The sequence below is a fragment of the Schistocerca piceifrons genome, chromosome 10 (assembly GCF_021461385.2).
Source record: "Schistocerca piceifrons isolate TAMUIC-IGC-003096 chromosome 10, iqSchPice1.1, whole genome shotgun sequence".
Taxonomy (NCBI): domain Eukaryota; kingdom Metazoa; phylum Arthropoda; class Insecta; order Orthoptera; family Acrididae; genus Schistocerca; species Schistocerca piceifrons.
This window is the reverse complement of record NC_060147.1, coordinates 128,855,110-128,879,667: the sequence shown is the minus strand read 5'-3', so window position 1 is coordinate 128,879,667 and position 24,558 is coordinate 128,855,110. Positions and strand designations below refer to the sequence as shown.

Sequence of the window (24,558 nt, the reverse complement as noted above, 5' to 3'; positions counted from 1 at the left end):
CCATAGTGTACACCAGTAGTGATTGTACTAAACAAGAGGATTTTTGCAGCAAAAGCCTATTGGTATTTTGTGATTACAGGTACCTGAGTAAATGAACAATTACATGTTACATTACAAAAACAGAATATAACTAGAGACAATGTAGGTACTTTGCAATTATGGCTCTGTGGAGTGGATCCATCTGCTGGAAGATCAACCAAAACAGCATCTACCATTCCTCACGCCACTACCAGTATTGATGTCTGCTTTTTGATTAAAGAAAGCACCAGCCACATTTCAGCATTTGTTAAATGGAGTATTGTGAGGATTAAAACTGAAATTATGCTTTTTTTTTATCTGGATGGAATTGCTGTGATTTGGAAAGAAGTACTGGAACATGTAGGATGGTTAAGGATAGTACAAAGAAGGAAAAAAAAGGAAAAGGAAAGAAAACTGTTGTGCCTAGCACATCTAATGCTGAGGTAGGAGAAACGCCATTCCCCAGGATTGTGAAGGCTGTAAAGAATTAGCCAACACCATGTGCAGTTCTGCCTTGGTCTGGCAAACTATTATAGTAAATTTGTTTCTAAGTGCACTGCGATTGTCCAGCCACTCAAACTTTTATTCAAGAAGGGAGGAAAATTCAATTGAGGAGCTTAATGAGAAGGAGCCTTTAAGCGCCTAGAAGGTATATCACAATGGTAACTCTCTTGGCCTTCCTGGACTACCAGAAACTATTTATTTTGTCTTGCAGTGAAAGTAATTACACACTGTGCTGTGCGTTAAGTCAGGAGGTAGGTGGGGTTGAACATCGTATGCCTTGTGTCAGTTGTACAAAGCAGACAAAACTTACTCCACCACAGAAAATGAGATGTTAATTCTTACTTATTGCATTAAATGTTTTTACTGCTGTTATATGGGATGAGTTTCACAGTTTTAACAGACCATGCAGTTCTAAAGTGGCCAGTAGGTATGGAGGATCTGTCCAGATGTTTGAGGAGGTCGACACTTAAGCTCAAAGAATTTGTTTTCTAGGTCATACACTGACCTGGTAAGGTCAGCAGAATGGTGAAAGGCACAAGCAGAAAATGTGAGCTCCCAAAAGCTTGTCATAATTGCAGATTGTTATGTAGTGATACGCAAGCACTGGCTAGCAGTGTTATTCTAGGGTAGTTTGTTTTGATATGATTCATAATTATAGATGGAGGCTGAGGAGTACCCAACTCTCTTTCATTAATATATTATTATTGGCTAATATACAGGGTGTACATAAATTCCAGGAACACCATTGAGACATCAATATGGTAATCGAATTCTTGCCACACCTCTCCCAGCATGGCATCATCAACAGTCGCTTCGTGTATTCTCTCCCGGAGCTCTGCAACATCACATGGTAGAGGTGGTACATACACCAGATCTTTAATGTATCCCCACAGAAAAAAGTCACACAGGGTGAGATCTGGTGATTGGGGAGGCCATTTCATGAATTTGCTCACTCCATACCTGAACTCACCATGTTTACGACTAGCGCTGACTATCAACAAATTACCAAACTACACTGTGGTGGTATACCTGAAGAAAAAAAAAAAAAAACTTTGAGGGTTTCTGTTCAAAATTACATATGTATGATATCTGTAAAATGTTTGTGTGGTGTCACTGCCAGACACCACACTTACTAGGTGGTAGCTTTAAATCGGCCGCGGTCCATTAGTACATGTCAGACCCGCGTGTCGCCACTGTCAGTGATCGCAGACCGAGCGCCACCACACGGCAGGTCTCGAGAGACGTACTGGCACTCGCCCCAGTTGTACGGACGACTTAGCTGGTGATGCAACACTGACGAAGCCTCGTTTATTTGCAGAGAAGATAGTTAGAATAGCCTTCAGCTAAGTCAATGGCTACGACCTAGCAAGGCGCCACAGCAATTGATAGTTATCGTATGAAGCATGTCTCATCAAGAACGATGTATACAAATGATGAATTAAAGTTAAGTATTCCAGCAGCTACGTACTTTTCTTTATAGCATTCATTACGTATCCTGTTTCAGACCTCACGCCATCCTGCGTGAGTTTAAGCGCGTGCCTTTCGGTTACCCGTCACTGTGGACTGGCTGTCTTGTCAGTCCACAACAGTTTGGTTCTTGTGCATAAATAATTGAAAGTGTTATAGAACTTTATGTACACCCTGTATTAAGCTGCTGTGTGGTGTTTGCCTCATGTGATAGACCTCAAAATTATTCAGTTTCACTTTCCATTTCCTCAAGCGTATTTGAAGATAAAATCATACAATTTCAAAATTGATCATTCTAATAATATACCATAACTAAAACAATTTCATAGATAATCCATTAACAGTATGCTAGGATAGTTTCTTGTTCTGTTACATGTGTCTGTCAGCAGTATTAAGATTTTTGCCTCATGACAGTAAATTGTTGCCAGCCATTTTGTGTCTCATATTTTTAAAAACTTGTGAATAAAACATGTTTGATATTATACTAAAGATATATTTTATAACTTTTCTTCTCAAACAGAAAATCATGAATCAGGCAAAGAATGGTGCTCACATACTATAGTAATAGAATGCATGCAATTTTTCACTTGTTTTGTGTCTGGTACTGGCATCATAAAACAAAATAGTCAACATGATTTGTTGGCATTCCTCTGATGTCATTATTGTATTGCTATGCTTGTCTCCCTGGATCTGATGTTCTGTGTGATTGCACTACATTATACCTGAACAAATTGAGCCTCCAACCATTTTTTTCTCTTTTATTAAATAATACAACGAGTTGTACCATTGTTGGTTTGTGACCTTGTCTGTTCCCATGTTACAAGGCAAAGTGCAGTACCAGTGTCATACAAGTAAAATAGTCATTTATCCGCAGACAGACACAACATCGACAATCCGCTGTATTCGTACCAGATGAGTCCATCCACAGTGAAAGATGGAGCTGGATCTCTCCTGAACAATGTGCACCAGATTCACAATGACTTTGGCTACAAGTACAACACAACCAAGATCCAGCTGCAAAAACTGGGATGTGAGGGATGTACCGTTGACAATGGAGATTCGGGCAGCTGCACAGGTAACAACCTCTCTGTTTCTAGTGTCTTTCAATCTGATTCTGTCGTTTATTTTCTTCTTAGTAATTTTCTCTGTCATAGAATTTAGTATTGTGCTAAAAGACAGACATAATACTTAATGGGATCGCATTGTGTAAGTCACAATACTTGGCAGCATCTTCAAATGAGCTGTTAGTACATACCCTTTTCATAATCACTTATTGACTGTCAGAGAAACAACTCTCAACCACTTTTTGAAGATATTTTGTTTTAAATAACTCGGCAATACACTGAAAGATATTATACTGTACATTTATATTCTTTTGGCAAAATTGTTTCATTTCTTTATCCATAATTTCTAATTGTTGGATCACAAACATGAACTGTTGCATTTACAGCAGTTTTAGTTTTTGTAACATATGTTTTTCTTTAATAGTGGTTTGTATACAGGATGAATCACCTAAAACTTGCACCACAAATATTGTGGAAGTGGAAAGTGCTATTGCTGTCAGATTGGTAGTCACGGACTTATTTTGTCAGTTCAAAGTATAACACTGTATATTGTCATGAACATACCGAAAGTAGAGTAAATAACAATATCAGTGGTGTTTGTTGAGGGATTATAGTGCAAGTCGTTTATGAGATGTTGTATTTTGAAAAGTTCCCACGCTGACACTTGTACAAATCTGTGGTAGCACACAATAAAAAACAACACAAGTGCATACCCTAGTGACATGGATTGTGACCAGTAACAAGACAATCGACCCATCACAGGTTGTGTTCAAAATGATGACCAGCAGTGGCAATACATGCTTCCAGTCTGATATCGAATGACTGCTCCACACACGCTAGCATTCAGCAGAGAGATCTGAGCAGGCTGCAGTAATGTGTCATTGCATATCATTGGGTGTAGTTGATATTTTTTTGTAGACAGTGTCTTTCAGCTTTCCCCACAGAAAAAAGTCAATATAAATCAAATTCTGGGGATGGCCCAGCTAAGATACAGGTCCTCTGTGCCCAATCCAACAATTTCAGAACAATTTGTGAAGACGTGCTGGATACCTATCATGTTGGTACCACAGGTTCCTCCTAGTCTGCAGAGGAATGTCTTCTGGCATCTGTCAAAGATGGTCTGTTAGGAAGCTGCAATACTTCTGCATTTTCAGTGTTCCATCTATGAAAAACGGGCCTTCGAGCTGGTGGCTCACAATCTGTTTATTTAGTTTTGGTCCTGTGACATCTTGTACAAATATAGGACAGGTGTGTGTGTGTGTAGATGCTGTGACTTACCAAACGAGAAAGTGCTGGTAGATAGACACAATAAAAAAACACACAAATTTCAAACTTTCGCAACCCACGGTTGCTTCATCAGGAAAGAGGGAAGGAGAGGGAAAGATGAAAGGATGTGGGTTTTAAGGGAGAGAGTAAGGAGTCATTCCAATCCCAGGAGCAGAAAGACTTACCTTAGAGGGAAAAAGGGACAGGTATACTATCGCGCACACATATGCAGACATATGTAGAGGCAAAGAGTTAGGAAGGTTCAGTATCTTTAGAGTAGGAAAAAGGGAGCGACATGAACATTGCCTCTTTATGTTGCAGATGATTCTGATAGCTTGTTTCTGGGTTTTGAAAAAAGATTGACTACAGGGTGAATTATCCCAAAATATTATTCCATATCAGACTGCTGACTGGAAATGTGCATGATATGCTTGTATTACTATTTCTCTATTACAGCTTGTGCTTAGTACCTGCAGCATGTAACAGATTGATGATAGCTTGGTTGTAAGAGCTTTAATGCGTGTATTCTACTTGAGATCACTCTGCAGATAAGTTCCTAGGAATATAACATCATCAACTAATTTTATTGTTTATTTTCAATGTTCGTTCATTTTGTTGTTTATTGTGGGATATATATGAAAGTTCATGGCCACTGTTTTTTCTCTCTCTTTCCAAACAAGTGTGTTAGCTCCAGCAATGATCCATCTGTTGTTAATTGAAGCTCTTTTTGGTCTGACCCTGTAATCAGAATACTGGCATCATCTGCAAATAAAGTTTTTTGTTTGGCATTGAGGTCATCAATTTACAAAAGAAAGAGGATAGGGCCTAATGTTGATCCTTGTGGCACACCATATTTGATGGTAGTTTTTTTCTGATGTGTATGTTGTTGTTCTTGAAATGTTTTCAGTTATTATGTCTAGTTTGAGAACAACTTTTTGTTGCCAGCTAGTAAGATATGGTCTCATCCATTCATTTGGAATACCTCTAATTCCCTTTCTTTTCAACTTATGTTGTGAGGATACCATGATCTAAAATGTCAAATGCTTTGGATAGGTCCAAGAATATTCCAGTAGCCATTTCCTTTTCATCTACAGCTTTTAGAATGGAGTGCAAATATTCATAGACTGCTGTGGTTGTGGATCTAGTTTACCAGAAGCCATGCTAATGCAATGAGGTTTTGTTAACAAACTCTAACAACCTATTATAAAAGAGCTTCTCGAAGATCTTTCAGAAGCCACTAAGCTGTGGTTGGTTGGTTGGTTTGGGGGGATTAAAGGGACCAGACTGCCATGGTCATCGGTCCCACTAAGCTGTGCTACAGGTCTGTAATTGTTAACATTGTCTGTGGCTCCCTTTTTGCGCAAAGGGGTTACTTTCACAATCTTTAGAACATTTGGAAAAGGAGTGATTAACAATATGCTTCAGAGGTTCTACAACATGATATCTTGCTTGGTTTATAATAAAATCTGGACTCTCATCAAAACCACATGAAAGTTTCTTTAATGAGCTCACTCTGTGAGACCTGCTTGAGGAACATAGACCCCGTAGGAGGTTTACAGTTCTCAATGTAGCACATATTAGTATTCTGAAAGGTGCTTTGGATAAGATCATTTGCAGCTTTGCCAGAGTATTCATTGTTTGTTTTCCAGCTTTACGTTAATATTTTTTGCCACTGGTTCTGGGTGTGTTTCAGATCTGATGATGTTCCATGTGGCCCGTGTTTTGTTTTTTGATTTGTGTTTATATTTATCATTTCCCCATTTCTTTGCCTCTTTAATAACTTTGTGGTAGATCTTACTGTATTATTTGCTATAATTTTGCATTTCTAATGATATATTATTTTGTTTTTTATATGAATGTAGAAATCTTTTCCTTGCACAGGGGTTTTTTATGCCCTTAGTAATCCAACTTCTGTTTCTGATTGGTTTTAATTTACATTGCTTTAGTGGGAAGACTATGTCAAAATAGTACTTATATGATCCATGAAAGTTATCAAACATTCTATTTACACATGTTTCATCCCACACCACATGTTTACTTTTCGTGGAGGCTGATGTACCATCTGATGATACTAACAGGGATTGTCAACAGACCAATAGTGCATGTTTCAGTGGTTTAGCTGGCCATGAGTGGTAAATATGGCTTCATCACTACACAAAGTACATGCTACACCTGGAGTGTCCTGTCTTTAATGTCCATGTATGGAATTTAACATGCTTCTCGTAATCGTTTCCATGTAGTTTTTGATGGAGGGAGATGTGATAGGGGTGTAACCTATGTCAGTGGAGAATGTATAGGACACTTGTCTGACTCGTGCCACTTCCTCTTGCGATCCTGCAGGAACCAACATGCAGATCAACTGCAAACAGCAGCAAGAATATTAAGTTCCCCATCTTTTGTTGTAATTTGTTTCCTTCCATTACACTGTTTAGCTGTAACTCTACCACTTTTAGCAACTGTCTGAAGATGTTGATAAATAATTGCCGAGATGATTGATAGCTATTGGGATATCTTGCCTCGTATACTGTACAAGAATGAACTGTGTTCTCCTGAAACGCTTTGTACAGCATGAGTATGTCTGCTTTTTATGCATTAGTATATCCCATCATCCACACATGACCTACTACTTGGACTGCCACATATTTACTGATTAGCAAGTCTATATGCACTCAAGGAACATACAAGCACACTGTAAGCAAACATAAGAACATTGTACCTAGCAACTATGCAGGTTGAATGTTACAGACAAATGTTGGTGTGGAAACTTCGTACAATATGATATCTCGTAAATGAGATGTACTAGATTCCTGCAAAAAACCTCACTGATATTCTGATTTATACCACTTTCAGTTTGTTAATGGGTTCAAATGACTCTGAGCACTATGGGACTTAACATCTATGGTCATCAGTCCCCTAGAACTTAGAACTACTTAAACCTAACTAACCTAAGGACATCACACAACACCCAGTCATCACAAGGCAGAGAAAATCCCTGACCCGGCCGGGAATCGAACCCAGGAACTCTGGCGCGGGAAGCAATAACGCTACTGCACGACCACGAGCTGCGGACTCAGTTTGTTAATGCCAATAGACATTGTTCCATTTAAAAAACTTTATGTTTGCACAAAAAATACACTTTCTAAGTATTATTATGATCTGTTTCTTGGCTAACAATATGAGCTTCTGACTAACAATCCATTTTGTGAAAATGACACCAGTGCCCATTTCTACAATATTTGCCATGAAAGTTTTAGATGATTCATTTGCAGAATCTCTTCTACTTCTTTACAGTAATTTAGTTTTTATATCCAATTTACTATCTTGTTATTAGGCTCATTATTTCCACCTATATCCATTCTGTAGGACTGGAAATACGCAGTTAGAACATCAGGTTCTAACTTGTGTTTCAGAGGAACATTCAATAGTTTGCTTTTCAAATACCTTTCCTAAACCAAAAAGCATGAAAAAACATCAGCAACTGAAAATGAATCATTATGTTTATAAGCTTTTTAATCATTTTTGTTTGGTGTAATTGTTCTTAGGAAATATATGATACTTAATTTTTGTTGTTGTTTGCAGTGGTTAATACAACTTGTGATCAGACAGCATACGATTGTTTTTCACTGAAAACATTTCAACACACATTCTCAGAATCTCACAACACACTGCTAATTGTAATATAACTCTGCACTAAAATGACATTTGAAATAAGCACTCACTCATATAAAGAACCTTCTGTGTACCCAACAACACAGTAGGTTATGGCTGTGAAATTCAGTGGCATGCTCGGCTGCTACATCAGCATTGCATCTTGCCATCATTGAAGTGCTGTAATAGGTGTTGCTAGTTCAGCTTACTATCCACGCATCCTACTCATTTGTATTATTGATGCTGGTTGAGTCTTCCATTTATTACATGCCGATACCAGTTCATCTTTTAACCCTCCATTGCTTGTGCAGGTGACACTTATCATCCACATGATTTTCCCATCTGTATTTTGTCTGAGCTGGATTGAGTTTGTTTCCTTAACTCCGTCTGTAAGCTTCAGCCATCATTGGCTTTCAGTTATGTGGGTTTGCACTGTTTATCAAACATTTGGAGGGCACTTGTCATCTGCGCGAGTGCAATTGTTAGAATCTGAAACAAAGTGTACATTACTTCACTGGTTTCCTACATTCAGTCCAACTTTCAATTGCATTATTTTAGGTGTATCAAAAGTAATTACAGTTAATTTGTCTTTTATATAGAATACTTACCTGTGAGAGATAATACTCTCTAAACATCTACTTTGTGGAATAAACCTCTAAGATAAAAGAAAACTAGGACAGAGTGATCTTAATGTTTGGTTGGAATAGTTCCATGAGCTGAGTGATGAAGTTCCTAACACTGAAGAGAATGAGAATTATGTGCATGAAATTGGTCATGTTTCAGGAAGGGAACAAGAAGTATCAGAAAATCATGAATATCACAGAAAATAGTAAATCAAGAGTACAAATTTCTTTTAGGAAAAGTTGAAATGGCTAAATGGAGGAAAATTAAATATCCTACCAATGTTAGAACAAGATCTTATAATTATATTACACATTTATCAGGATCTATAAATGAAGCTCACATACGAGGGTGCTCCCATAAGTACCCAGCCTGACTGAGAGATGGCAGTCATTGTTGAAAAATACCTCTGGATTAGAAAGCGTAGAATCTATGAAGCATACGTTATAAGTTTGAAGATGCCACATTGTATAGTATTTATTTGGCAGCCATCAATAGTGAACGCTGTGAGTGAACTTGTGAAAATGGAGAAAATTGGTCATCGTTATCTGACACAATATTTCTTTTGAAAGGCTTCAGTGCAACCAATATTACAGCTGAGTCTGTTCCTTCATGACAAAAGTAAAATATTGGGTAGCTGAGTTTAAATGCAGCCATATGAGCTGCCAAGGCGAGCATCGCAGTGGTCGACCAAATGAGGTGACGACTCCAGAAATGGTGAAGAAAATCCACAAAGCAGTACTGGATGATTGTCGACTGAAAATGCGCGAGCTAGTAGGCATTCCAAAAAGTGTGGTACATTGGATATTATCTGAAAATTTGGACATGAGAAAACTGTGTGCTAGGTTTATGCTACGTTTGCTCACACTCAAGCAAAAACAGTATCGTGAAGATGTTTCAGTTAAGTGTTTAGTGAAGTTTCACAGCAATAAATCTGATTTTTTGCACATTTTCATTACCATGGATGAAACATTGGTCCACCACTGCACTCCTAGACAAAAGAAGAATCAAAACAATGGATACAAATTGGAGAACAGACTCCAAAGAAGGCGAAGACCATTTCATCTGCAGGCAAGGTCATGGCATTGGTTTTTTCAGATGCACATTGGATAATTTTCCATTAACTTCATTGAAAAAGGAAAAACTATCAATGGTGAGTATTATGCAAACTTATTGCAATATTTGGGCCAAGAAGAAAGTGTTGTTTCTTCAGGACAATGCACCAGCTCACAAGTCTATAATTGAAATGGCCAAGATTAATTCATTAAACTTTCAATTGCTATCTCATGCTCCCTACTCGCCAGATTTAGCCCCTCGGATTATTTTCTGTTCCCAAACTTGAAAAAATGACTCGGTGGTCAAGGATTTTCAACAAATGAAGACATGATGTCAGCAGTTAATGGTTATTTTGAGGAGTAAGACAGTTCTTATTATAATAAGGGTATCAAAGTGTATAGAACTGAAAGGAGATTATGTTGAAAAATAAATAAATTTTTTGTTTTTTCTTTAATGGGACCACCCTCGTAACAAATAAATAGATATTACAAAGTTACTTTTGGCTGAAAATATAATACCCATTATTGCCACATGTATTAATATTTACATCAATGAAGTTGATGGTAACTTTTAGAGGGAAAGGAATGCTAAAGAAAAAGATGTTTAGAGATCAGAGCTATCATTGGTTTGTAACATCTGTGTGGATCTCTGAGATGATCTAGAAAGGAGTTCTTAGAGTTGTGGGATAAAGCAAAATGCACTGGACCTGAACCAAGTTACTTATACATGAGTGAAAACTGATTCAAGTTGCACTTGAGATGTCTGGTGTTTGACAGTATCCTTGGTAGAGATGTTCACAGAGGAAATGAGAAGTTGGCTTCTATCAGAGTGGTACTGAAGCTACTGAAGAAAAATTGCAAAAAATGAGAATCGTCTAGTGCATACTTTACTGTATTATGTTTGGATTTAAATAAAATACTCATAAAATCATTCATACATTATCCACAGTGTCCAGATACACTGTTTATGTTGTGGATGAATCTGTCATCAATGTGAGTGACCATGTCATGGATTATCATGCGAGTAATGGAGGATTAATGTTTCTATCACTACTTCATTTTTTGCTTCTTCATGTTCTGCTGTTACTATGGCATCCCCCTCTCCTTCCATCCTTTTCTCACTTCCTTCTTCCTGCCTCCATGTGTTGCATTTGCACTGTGTACTCCCATTCAGCTGGAGCCATCATATTTGAACTTCATGTGGCTGCTAGAAATTGGAAGTTGCAATTGAATATATCTTTCTGCCTGCAGGTCTATAACTTTAACTTTCCTTTTCATTTCCAGTGTTCCCCTTCTCCTTGTAAAACACTTCATGCAAGCCCCCAGAAGTTAATAATTTAGCAGCCTCTTGATCTGTACTCCAGTTCTTTCTGTTTTTGTAATTGTAAAGTGTGAAATATTTCCATCCCTTACTGTATCTTTTGGCTGGTGGTCCACTATCACTGTGAACATAAATTCCAAAATAAGATCACTTGGTGCATCAGGCATGCAACTGTTCATGGTTTTGATGTATTACACAATTAAAAGCACTGTTAACTGGACAGTGACTACTTCAGAAGTTTTCATTCATACACAGCAAACACAATAATGGCGCCAGATATGACTTCTTGACAATCCTTTGAAACACACTCCACTACTCTAATGTTTATGTTCAGTCACAGTATTCATTAGCACCATACAATATTACGTTGTTCAGCAGAATGTATGATATATGCCGTACTGACCTAAAACATTGCCCTGTTGGCTGTTGACTCCTGCCCTTTGGTGGCAATCAACAAACTTCATGTTCTTGGTTGAATACAGATAACTGGTAATTTGAATAAAACAAATTAAATACATTAGTGCAAGGCTGTCTAGAGTGGTGTATTTGTTAAGGAATTTAAAAAACCATGTACCTGCGGCCTATGTAAGATTGGCCTACTTTGCTTTTTTTCAAAGCATTATATCTTATGGGCTTTTAATATGGGGAAATAGCTCGCACCTTCAGGACATTTTGGTTCTTCAGAAGAAAGTAATTCAAATTGTCACAAACAGTGATAAACTGGCCCACTGTAAACCACTGTTTATCAATTTAAAAATATTAACTGTTATAAACTTGTATATTTACACTGCCCTACTGCATATAAAGAGCAACTTATCAGAATACCAGCGTATAAGAGATGTACACTCTCATGGAACCAGAAATAGTAGCCATCTTGACATACCTTACTACAGATTATCCAAGTCACTGAACAGCTATGAAGTGGTGGGAATGAAGATGTTTAACAAACTGCCACTAGAATGGGTAGAAGCTCCATTTGATTTATTTAAAGACAAATTATTCAGTTGGTTAGCTGCAAATGCTTGCTACTCACTTCAGGAATTTTATGACTGTAAAATATCATAGTGGTACTGGTTTGGAGAGTACAGCATAATTTCTTTAACTGAGTAATTTATGATGCAATGTTTTCATATTATTTGATTTTAAAAATTGTATTTTATGGAAAACCAATAGTGACATATTGACCTTCATGTATATATGCTATATAACTTGTATATATGTAACTTGACTTTGTCAGTTGCTGTAATAGCTAAACGACAATAAAATTTTATTCATTCAATAGAAAATCCAAGATGGAATAATGACTGCTTTACGGCCTGTGCCATCTGGACCCTTCCTACCAACTCAAGCTTTTCTGAATTGCACAGGTGGGAACTCTCCCTGCAATATATCCTACGTTCCCATAACTGTCCTGGCCTCAACCTTCGTTAGTCATAGTCCTTCACCCACTTATCCCATTCCAGCACTATTCAGTCTTCTATTCCACCAATTCAGCCAGTTGTTTTACTTCTCTTCTTGCACTTAGCTGCCCTACTCTCTCCCTGCCATGTCCCAGTATGCTCCCACAAGCCGCACTTTACTATCTCTCCCTCTTCCCATCCCACCCCAGGCCCCAGACTGCTTCTCCCATTGTCTGCTGTTGCAGTCTGGCCTCGGCATCCAGAGACAGTGGTTTGTGTGTGTGCTACCCTTTTCATAACTGTTAATATTTAAAGTTGTTAATACTCATTTCTGTCTTCTAGAGGATAGAAACTGTCATTTCTGCTGAAACTTCCTGTTCAGCACAAGCTTTTGCCTAGCCAGTACATAATACAGGTGCTTCAGTTTTTCTCCTTGCCAGCTATGATGTATGTAAATTAGCTGTCAAAGTTAACTGGTAAATTGTTAAAACCAGTCATTCTCTTACAAGATATGATACAATGGTAATTATAGTGGTTCCATGCAATTATATTCATAACACTGACTGCATCATAACATTGATTTGTACTAATGAATGTCTGGTTACATTATAATGCCTTTACATGGGTGTTCATTCTTACGGCTGTTGTATTGCTTTATGTACAACAGTTCTAGTTTTAACTCTCCAAATAGTTCAGCAGTGTTCATGGAACAGACCTTCACTCAGTCATCATAAGATTCCATCAGCCATAGTCAACAGCTGCAGTAGGTCTGATTCACAATTGTTGTTAATCAGCATTTTTGGTACAGTAATAATTTTGTCAATATATTTATGCAACAGAGGAATGGCAAATTTTCTTTAGTTGTAAACTGAAATGTGTCTACAGTTTAATATCAAATCTATTTCCTTTTTCTCTTATTTTTCTTAATTACATTACTCTATTTCATTCTTTCCTGAATGATGAAGCACTCTTAACAACAGACTGTCAGTTTGTTTTTCTTTTGGTGGACCAATACATCTTTCAAGTATCACATGGTGTATCCAAATGAATAGGCTACTTGATTCTAAACTTGCATACTAATTTTATGTATGTGGTACGGATTTTAATATTTATACATTTACTTTCATTTGGTATAATGATATGAGAAGCTCTGACTGACAGGTTCAGTTCCAGCCTTATGTTTGTTGTTGTGTTACACAAGTTTTGTCAATTTATTTGACTGGTGATACCAGGGGGATGAAACTTAAGAAGGGACTTTGGGTAACATCACCTCGGTTCGCTGCCAAACCATGTGGAGCACACATCATTTTCTTGTTAGGTAATTTAAAGTCTTCCATACTGTTTTTGTTTCATAGTAAACAGAAGCTGGTTTCATTGCATTGTGTTCCTGATTTTTACTTCTTAGGTCTATTGCACTCTTTGAATTGTATTGTACATATGTTACTCCTACTCTGTCTGATTTTTGCTCACAGCTGTAGTATTGGGTGGGATGAATGATTCCACATTTGGTCACAGCAGATGGAGGCAGTGGCCATGAGTGTGCGAGTTTTGCTTGTGTGAATATGTATGTGCTTTATATCTCCAAACATGGCCATTCAGCCAAAAGCTTAAATCGACATAAAAGTTTTCTGGGTATGGTACCGCGTCATGATGTAAAAAACTACTGCTCCTGGAGAAAAACCAATGTTTCAGCGGCCTTCTTCTGGGTCTAATGGTGCGTTCTAGCTATGCAGTGTCCTTTATATTTTGTTGTTACTGTTCACTGCGCATGCCATTATGTCACAATTTTAAAAAGGTAGTTAATTTCATTGGTCACTTAAGGAAGATGGAGAGGGAACTTTATTTTAATAGGGTGATGCAGTGGAGGGAGAACATAATCTCTGTTGTCTATCAGCTCTTGTGTTATGTGCCATGATTGGTAGTCACCGTCGAATGAGAAGTTGGCTGCTGGATGTGGCAGTTACTCGCTGGTAGTGATCGTGCTTCATGTTGACAGTGCGGTCTGTTGGGCTCTGATTGCTGGCAGCCAAGATGGGGCAAGCCTGAGTCCATCCTCCCTGTTCATGTTATTAGGGTGTTAAAGTATTTCAATGGCCTCTCTGATTTTGCATTTCATCATAACTGGCTGCTTGGCCAACACACAGGCTTCGCTGAATTTTATTTCTTTTCCGCAGTCTTGCTGGTGTTCTGTCACTGTGTTCATCGACAAGGCTGTGTGGATCTGCTCAGGGCTGTAGCCATTGGCTACAAATGTTGTGCGTAGCCTTTTAAGCTCAGGTGTGATGTTTTGAGCATCAATTAGGCACTGTGCACGCATTGCTAAAGAACAGATGACAAGAGTTCTTCTGCGGTGGGTGGTGGTAGGACTGGGCATGCAGATACCTGTCTGTATGTCTAGGCTTGCGATATACTCTGTGCCCTCCGTTCTCCTGTATACTTCGACATCTAGAAATGGAATTGCACCATTCTTTTCTACTTTGAGTGTGAACTGTATCTTGCCATGCTTATTGTTCAAATATTCGTGGAAGTTGTGTAGCTCCGTTTCACCATGAGGCCATATATAGCGAACGTGTCATCCACGTATCTGAACCAGCAACGTGGGTGTAAAGGAGCTGAACTGATGGCCATTGCTTTAAAGGTTTCCATAGATCAGTTAGCTGCCAGGGGAGACCCCATTGCTACGCTTTCTGTCTGCTCGCAGTACTTTCCTTTCCAAGACTAAGGAAAAGAAATAAAATCAGCAAAACCTGTGTGTTGGCCAAGCAGCCAGTTATGACAAAACGCAAAACCAGAGAGACCATCAAAATACTTAAACAGCCTAATAACATGAATAGCGAGGACAGACTCAGGCTTGCCCCATCTTAGTTGCCAGCAATCAGAACCCAACTGACCACACTGTCAACATGAGGCACGAGCACTACTGGCAATTAAGTGCTGCCGTGTGGCCAACATCCAGCAGTTGGTAAAACACACACATGTCTGCACTCTCGGAGAGCTGAGTGTAGTTTCAGCTCTCTGAGACTGCAGACGTGTGTGCAAGTTGAGTAGCAGTCCATCGTTTTCATAATGTGTTTTTGTTTCATATAAAACACAAGCTACTTTCATCATATGATTTTCTGCAGGCTCATATATATTTGTTCCTGCTTACAAATCCATGTGTGAATTGCTAAATTTTATCACATTTTAAGTATATTGCTCGTATTCTACCTTATTTGTGTGATTCTTCAGCTTCTCCTGGCGTATTTGTTGCTCGAACAGTCCACGGGTATACTGCCGATTCATCGTATCCAATGGGCACAATATTTCGGCGATCAGACATGTCGCCATCGTCAGGTGCGCTGACAAACTGAGCTCCTGAGGGCGGGCAGCCAATTTAAAGCCCCTCCCCCCGCGGGCCGCTCTCTTCGCCGGCCACACCCATGCGCTGGCGGTCACGAAGACGTGGACGTCGAAATCTGTCGTAGCGTCGATGTGCTTGCTACGTCTGCCCTGGTCGCCAGTTCGTACTTCTTGCTGAGTGTCTTCTTAATTACATTCAGTGCCGGGTCCCAAGCCTTGCTGAGATTGTAGCCGCAATCTCGGTTGATAAGATCTTCCCTGGTGCGAATTTCGATAGCCTCCCTTATAACGCTGTCGCAATATTTAGAGTTCTGAGCCAGGACCTTAGTACGCTTATAATCCATCTCGTGTTTCTTGGACCAACAGTGCTCTGCTACTGCCGACTTATTTGGATATTTCAGTCGAGTGTGCCTTTGATGTTCTCGGCAATGATCTTCGATGGTGCGTACTGTTTGTCCGGTATAAGGCTTCCCACACTCACAGGGAATTTGGTATATGCCGGCCTTCCTCAAACCGAGGTCATCTTTCACACTTCCCAGTAATGCCTGTGTTTTATTGGGCGGGCAGAAGACGGTTTTAACTCGGTGTTTGTTTAACATATGGCCGATTTTCCCCGATTGTGTGCCATTGTATGGAATAAAGGCAGTGGCTACCTCTTCTTCCGTCCCCACAGGTTGTGCTGTGGTGGTGGGACATAGAGTGCATCTGACTGCCATTCAGAGTATCCGTTTTTTCGGAACACGGTTTTGAGGTGTTCCAATTCCTGGGGCAGATTCTCCGCGTCTGAGATGCTGCGCGCCCTGTGTACTAGTGTTTTTAGTACTCCATTCCTCTGAGAAGGGTGGTGGCAGCTGTCTGCATGCAGGTACAGCTCAGTGTGCATTTTCTTCCTGTACACACTGTGGCTCAGGGTACCATCAGCTCTTCTCTTGACCATGACGTCCAGGAATGGTAATCTTCCTTCTGCTTTGGTCTCCATAGTGAATTTGATGTTTGGAGTTTAGGTGTGTAAGGAAATCCAGGAGCTTGTCCCTACCATGGGGCCAGATGATGAACGTGTCATCGACATAACGGAAGAAACAAGTAGGTTTCCAATTTGATGATGCCAAGGCTTCCTCCTTGAAGTGCTCCATGTACAAATTTCCAACCATCGGCGAGAGTGGGCTGTCCATAGCGACTCCATCTGTGTGCTCATAGTATTCTCCATTAAACAGAAAATATGTTTACGTCAAGACATGCCTAAAGAGTTTGGAGGTCTTCTTGTCAAATTTCTGCCCAATAAGCTCGACTGACTCTCGTAGAGGCACCCTGGTGAATAGTGAAACCACGTCAAAGTTCACTAGGATATCAGTGTCTCTCAGTCTGAAGTTGTTGAGACATTCCACGGAATTACAGATATGGTGAGGGCATTTACCTACACAGGGGCTAAGTTATTCAGCCAGATATTTTGCCAGCAAGTAAGTAGGTGCCCTAATGTTGCTGACAATGGGGCGCATAGGAACCCCCTCTTTGTGGACCTTAGGGAGTCCATAAAGTCTTGGTGGTACAGGTCTTTGAGGTGACAATTTCTTTTTCTTGGTGTCCCCCTCTGGTAGATCCGCGTCCTTGAGTAGAGCCCTGGTCTTGTTCTCCACTTTCTTCGTGGAGGTCAACGTTGATCTCCCTATAGGAGTCATCATCTAGCAGGCGCTGCTTCTTCTCAATGTAGTCCTTGCGGGAAAGAACAACAGTGGCATTGCCTTTGTCAGCAGGTAAGATAACAATCTCAGAGCACTCTCTTGGGTCCCGAATGGCCGCCCTCTCTCTACTGGTAATGTTAGTCTTTGTAGGTTTAGTTCTGGTCAGAGCCCGGCAGGTTTCCCGACGCACTTCTTCTGCTGCTTCAGGTGGTAATCGTGCTGCAACCTGTTCCACTGCACTGACGATGTTGCGACCAGCGTGAACCTAGGGGTGGGAGCAAAGTTGAGTCCCTTCTCCAGAACCGAAACCACCTCATGAGACAGCTCCATATCAGTGAGATTGATGATCGTCTTGCATGCTGCCTCCAGCGATGGTTTATCCGTGAGACATAAGAATTTTGAAATCTGACATCCAGTGGCTTTTCTATGTGCAGAATCGGCTGTCGTCCAGGTAACACCATCCACCCAGTTGCAGGTCCACAAATTAAACTGATTTGCCAGTTTAAGATGAAGTTTAAATACTTCCTGGGAGTTGTATTCAAGGCTGTGGCGAGTAAAGTGCACCCCCTCATGTACTAAGGCAAGGCTGGCCCGTCTCTTAATTCTCTCGGCTGCCCCAGAATCGATGTGATGCGTGACCTTATCAAAGTTCGGTATGACATCTCTTCAGGAATGCAAGAGCACTCAGCAAATGGCGTCTTCGGTGGTGCAGCTTGGCAAGTTTCTTCACGCTGCGCTACATCTCCTCCCCATAAAGGTATATGATGTGATTCTTCAGTTTCTCCCGGTGTATTTGTTGCTCGAACAGTCCACGGGTATACTGTGCACGAGATGGATTACGAGCATACCAAGATCCTGGCTCAGACCTCTAAATATTGAGACAGCGTTGTAAGGGAGGCTATCGAAATTCGGACCAGGGAAGATCTTATTAACCGAGATTGCGGCTACAATCTCAGCAAGGCTTGGGACCCAGCATTGAATGTAATTAAGAAGACTCTCAGCAAGAAGTACGAACTGGTGACCAGGGCAGACGTAGCAAGCACATCGACGCTGCGACAGATTCCGATGCCCACGTCTTCGCGACTGCTGTCGCGCGGACGGCGAAGAGAGCGGCCCGCAGGGGGAGGGGATTTAAATCGGCCGCCCGCCCTCAGGAGCTCAGTTCGTCAGCACACCTGACGATGGTGACATGTCTGATCACTGAAATATTGTGCCCGTTGGACACTATGAACCGGCAGTATACCCGTGGACTGTTTGAGCTACCTTATTTTTGTTTGTGTCCATTTTCCATACTTTCTTGCATTTAATGGAAAACTCTGAAATTTTCATTGGAGTGGGAGGATGATTCTAGTACATCAATTTTTGCTAAAATGTATTGTTTGCAGTACCTGTCCATAATGTGTGAAAAAATATGTGTAGCTGATGTTGCATTTTTTAGTATTTGCAAGGAGGAGTTCTCTAGTCACTGAGACTACAAAGCATAGTCAGCAGCAAGAAGCAACAGAATTGCAAGTCATTCAGTGACAAGATGTAAGAAAGTTAAATACCAATTTTGTCAAAAGCCTGCTAGTGTAGAGTTCTCCAGTAAATGTGAGAAAGTACAGAAAAATGGTGTGAACATAAGTAAAGTAGAATATGAGCAATGTACATAAAATGCATTTAAATCGAGTAGTTCACATGCAGGTTTGTTAGCAGGAACAAGTATATGTGAACCCACAGAAAAGCATGCGGCGAAACCAGCTTCTGTTTTATACGAAACAAAAACAAATAGGGGATCATTTACCCCAAAAAATGTTATGGAACAGTGCAGTACATACAAAATGTTGTAATCAGGAATGCAATGTGATGAAACCATCTTTTATGTCATGTCATGTCAGATGATTGTTGGATTTTGACATCTACTAAGGTGCAGTTCTCCCCACACAATCAAATATGCAATATTGGGACTTATAAATAAACAATTTTACAGTCAAAAGGTGGCCATAATGTCATTTACAAACTCTTACAATCATGTAAGTCTCAACTATGAGAAGTTAATCTTTGTTTTTTGATTGAGATTTCATGAATATATTACCTTGTCAGTCACAAAAACGTTTCCAAGCATGCATTAATCACTAAACTACAAAGCCTTCCAATAAAGTATGAATGAAAAATATTATCATCTAATACTCATATTCTGTTTGCAAAGTTAGTATGATTACCGACTCAGTTTGTGCCCTTCTACAACATGTTCCTCATTTTTAATGTGACATTCAGTGACAAGGCCATTTTCCTTATGTGTAGTGTTAACTGTGTTGGTAAAAACCTGAGGATAGTCTTGTAAAATTGAAATTGTGCGATTCCAATAAAGAATAGAAACATAAAACTGTGTTGTATCATGATTTTTTCAAAGAATTACTTACATATCATCAAAATACTGTAGTTAAGTGCTGTATTATTATTATTTACTCTGTGTTATCACTTATTTCTTATTGTTGCTGGGGATGTCTGATTTTGAACTCAAGTAAAATGCTAGGTGATTACAACTGAAGTGTAGCTACTCAGGGAGGTCCCGTGTGGGCTGTGATTACCATATGGCAGTGAAACTTGGTAGATACACTAATGGGATAATGCAGAACAAATTTACATTGGCGAAAAAATTAATTTCAATTTTGGCCACCAGGTGCAAATCTGAAGCCATACAGCATTTTGTCGACATCTCCAATGCTCATATTGAACAATTTGTGTAAGAACTGCTTAATAATAAAATGGTGATTATGCCCTTCTGTCTTGTTTGAACTTTTCTGCTCATGTCCTGTCTATAATCCACTTCATGTGGAAACATTTCTATACATCTTTCTTGCATTCACAGTGCCAGATTTGTGCTAAGTGGCCACAATTGGAACCTTTTTTTTTTTTTTTTTTTTTTCCCCCAGAGTAAACCAGTTCTGCATTTACACATTAGAATATCTACCAAGTTTTGCTGCCACATTATAAGTATAGTGCACACTGGACCTCTGTGAGTAGCTGCATTTTAATAATAATCACCAGGACTAGAGTGTTAAATTTTTTCTTTAAAATCATTTATTTGCGAGATACTACTCATGAATCTTCTGTTGGATTGGGCCTAATTACTAGACTGTCTCAACCTTACACTAACTAAATCATTATGAGACAACATGCATCATAATGGGGTTTCACTCTTGTAACACGCCGATGTTGGCTGCAAATTGGATATAATATTTTGATGTGTGGAATTATGACATGGTTTTTAAAAATATAGACTGTAAATATGCTTCATTGAGTGTTAACAGTTGTATGATACACTGTTACATGAAGTAATGAATATGGATAATAATATGCTTCAGGTGCCAACAGACTATCATATGACTATCCAGTGTTGACGAAGAACAATGATGCAGTTGTAAGTAACCCCAATGTGAATGTTTACAACAGTATTGAAGATCTGCATGTTTATGATGAAATTAAACAGAAAGGAGGTCAAGGTAAGAAGATACATTTATCTATTAATGCCACAGCAGTCAGTTGCGTAGGGCGGCCACTCTGTCAGACATTGGATTGGTTCCTGTCGAGGCTATTGATGGGGGGATTTCACAAGGAATGGCCTACATCTCAATAGAAAAGGGAAGGGTAAACTGGCAGAGTTGTTAGCAAAATCCATAAGGGGGACACTAGTACTCATTGATGTACGTCTTTTTTAGGCTAATATCAGTGGCCAATGAGAAGTTCAGGCATGCAGGTGCTAAAGAGGTCCAAAACTCACAACAGGAAAGTAAATAATAATGTTACCATATTTAACCAAAATATTGGTGGATTAAAGAAAAAAAGTAGATTCTCAGAAAAGTAAAGTAAAAAATAATGTTACCATTTTTCACCAAAATATTCCGGGATTGAAGAATAAAGTAGATGAGCTCCTGGTTTGTTTAGATGACATTGAATCTGATAATGTAATAGATACACTATGCCTGTCTGAGCATCACATTGTGTCTGATGTGGAAAAGGTAAATATCAGTGGTTATAAACTAGCTGCACATATGAGTAGAGAGAATAAGGTGGGAGGAGGAGTTGCCATATATGTCAAAAGTTATCACTGTGTAGAAAGCTTAGATACAAAAAAGTTTTATCTGGAGCAACATATAGAAGCATGTGCCTGTCAACTTAAACTGAAGGAGGGCTCTTTTATAATTGTAACAGTATATAGGCCCCCTCCAGGAAACTTTCATGTCTTGTTGTGCTATCTGTCAGATAGGGGAAAGCAAATTATTATTTGTGGGGACTTCAGTGTTGATTCATTGAAAGAGTGTAATAGGAAGAATGACCTGGAAGTCTTGCTCAGTTCTTTCAATTTGACATCTGTCATTAATTTTCCTACTCGGGTAGTAAAGGACAGCAGCACATTGATAGATAACACTTTTATAGACCAAGTTAGGTTTAAAAACATAAATTCTTGTCCTGTTGAGAATGGGCTTTCTGATCATGATGCTCAGCTAGTTACAGTATATGACATAGCTCCATTCAGTAATTCAAAACTACCCTCCAAAGTTGTGCCTTCTATTAATGACTCAACAATTAGAAATTTCAGAGAAAATCTTCAGCAGTTAGACTGGGATGAGGTGTACAAGGAACCCAATGCTAATTTAAAATATAACTTATTTCATGATACACTTATAAGAGAATTTGAAAACTGTTTCCCCAAGAAAGTAGTTAAATCTAATTATAAGAAACTATGCAAAAAACCTTGGCTTACTAAAGGAATAAAAATATCTTGTAACCACAAAAGGGAACTGTATCTAACAACAAAAAAGAGTAATGACCCAGAAACAGCCAAATATTATAAAAACTACTGTGCTACATTAAGAAAGGTTATTAAAAAGTCCAGAAGCATGTGCGTCATGTCTGATAACAAAATAAAAATAATTTGGAATATTATTACAAGGAAGACAGGAGAACCAAGAGTACAGGATGATGGCATCACCATCAAAGTGATTGGAAACTTGATAAACAACAAGCCGGAAGTCGAAAAAATTTTGAATAACCATTTTTTAAATGATGTAGAGAAAATAGGATCTAAATGTTCATTAGAAGAAACAAGGCAGTTAATGGAAGGGGCCTTACCCACACCATTTGATACAATTGAAATTCCACCCACCTCTCCATCTGAAATTAGGAAGATAATAAACTCTCTCAAGAATAAAACCTCACATGGGATTGATGGCATTTACAGCAGGATAATAAAAGTTTGTTCCCAAGAAATAAGTGGGATTCTTAGCCATATATGTAATAGCTCTCTGAAGCAGGGTATTTTCCCAGATAGACTGAAGTATGCCATTGTTAAACCACTGCATAAAAAGGGGATACATCTGATGTCAACAACTACCGCCAAATCTCTCTTCTGACTGCCTTATCCAAAATTCTTGAAAAAGTAATGTATTGTAGAGTAGCTTCAAACCTTTGTAAAATAAAAATAAAGTTTTAACAAAATGTCAGTTTGGTTTCCAGAAGGGTTTTTCGACAGAAAATGCTATATATACTTTCACTAATGAAATATTAAATGCTCTGAGTAACCGGAAGTCACCTGTTGGGATTTTTTGTGATCTATCAAAGGCTTTTGATTGTGTAAATCATGGAATACTTCTAGATAAGCTCAAGTACTGTGGTATGAATGGGACAGTGCTCAAATGGTTTAAATCATACCTAATTGGAAGAGTGCAGAAAGTTGAAATAAACAGTTCACATAATATGCAAAAGACTGTTGATTTCTCAAACTGGGGAACAATCAAGAATGGGGTGCCGCAACGTTTGGTCTTGGATCATATGCTGTTCTTAATATATATAATAATGACTTGCCATTCTATATTCATGAAGATGCAAAGCTGGTACTTTTTGCCGATCTTACAAGTATAGCTATCACACCCGACAGACAAGAATTAACTGGTGAAATTGTAAACGATGTTTTTCAGATAATCATTAAGTGGTTCTCTGCAAATGGGCTCTCATTAAACTTTGACAAAACACTGTATATACAGTTCCACACAGTAAATGGAATGACCCCATTAATAAATATAGACTTCGATCAGAAATCGGTAGCTAAGGTAGAATATTCAAAATTTCTAGGTGTATGCATTGATGAGGGGTTGAACTGGAAAAAACACACTGAGGATCTGCTGAAACGTTTGAGTTCAGCCACTTATGCTAGTAGGGTCATTGCAAATTTTGGTGATATACATCTGAGTAAATTAGCTTACCACACCTATTTTCATTCTCTGCTTTCATATGGCATCATATTCTGGGGTAACTCATCATTGCGTAAAAGAGTGTTCATTGCACAAAAGCGTGTAATCAGAATAATTGCTGGAGCTCATCCAAGATCATCCTGCAGACCCTTATTTAAAGAGCTAGAAATCTTCACTGGAGCCTCACAATATATATATTCACTTATGAAATTTGTTATTAACAATCCATGAATTCAAAAGTAATAGCAGTGTACATGGCTACAACACTAGGAGAAAGGATGATCTTCACTACCCAAGGTTAAATCTAACTTTGGCTCAGAAGGGGGTACATTATGCTGCCACAAAAGTCTTTGGTCACTTACCTAATAGCATCAAAAGTCTGACAGATAGCCATATAGCATTTAAAAGGAAATTAAAAGAATTTCTTAATGGCAATTCCTTCTACTCATTAGATGAATCTTTGGATATAGTAAGAGGGTAATTTCCCAACCTCCACAAAAAATTATTGAGTGACATGTAATATTTTGTCTAATGTAATATCTTGCATGGACACCTTTTATTAACCTGACACATTCCACATCATTACGAAGTGTCGTATTCATGATGTATGGAACAAGTACTAATCTAATCTAAGTTGGAATTACAGATTGAAGAGCTTTGGGAGAAAGGAGGGTCATAGCAAGGAATATGAAAGTAAAGTGCGGTTAGCAGTACTTTAAAATTCAATTTGTTACGTGTGCATTACAACCTGTGAAGGGTGACGTAAAGGAAATAAAATTTTAGATAAAAGAAAGTTTGCATACTTGCTTACTTAGAGCAAATCACTTATTTTTAATTGCCAATTGTCACAGTTTATTGAAGAATTTCTTCCCTCAATCTCACACATGTAATTAGGCTACACACATTCTCATATTAATGTGCCAAATCAGCATTTTTGTAGCAG

At 38.8% G+C, this 24,558-nt stretch overlaps 1 protein-coding gene across 1 annotated transcript in view; it reads left to right on the top strand.

Annotated features, from left to right (window-relative positions):
* Positions 1-24,558, top strand: part of LOC124718759 (protein draper-like) — a 174,507-nt gene that overhangs the window by 142,977 nt on the left and 6,972 nt on the right. The window contains exons 17-18 of the mRNA XM_047244373.1: positions 2,864-3,064; positions 20,730-20,867. Coding sequence (XP_047100329.1) covers positions 2,864-3,064; positions 20,730-20,867 — 339 coding nt within the window. The remainder of the gene's footprint in view (positions 1-2,863; positions 3,065-20,729; positions 20,868-24,558) is intronic.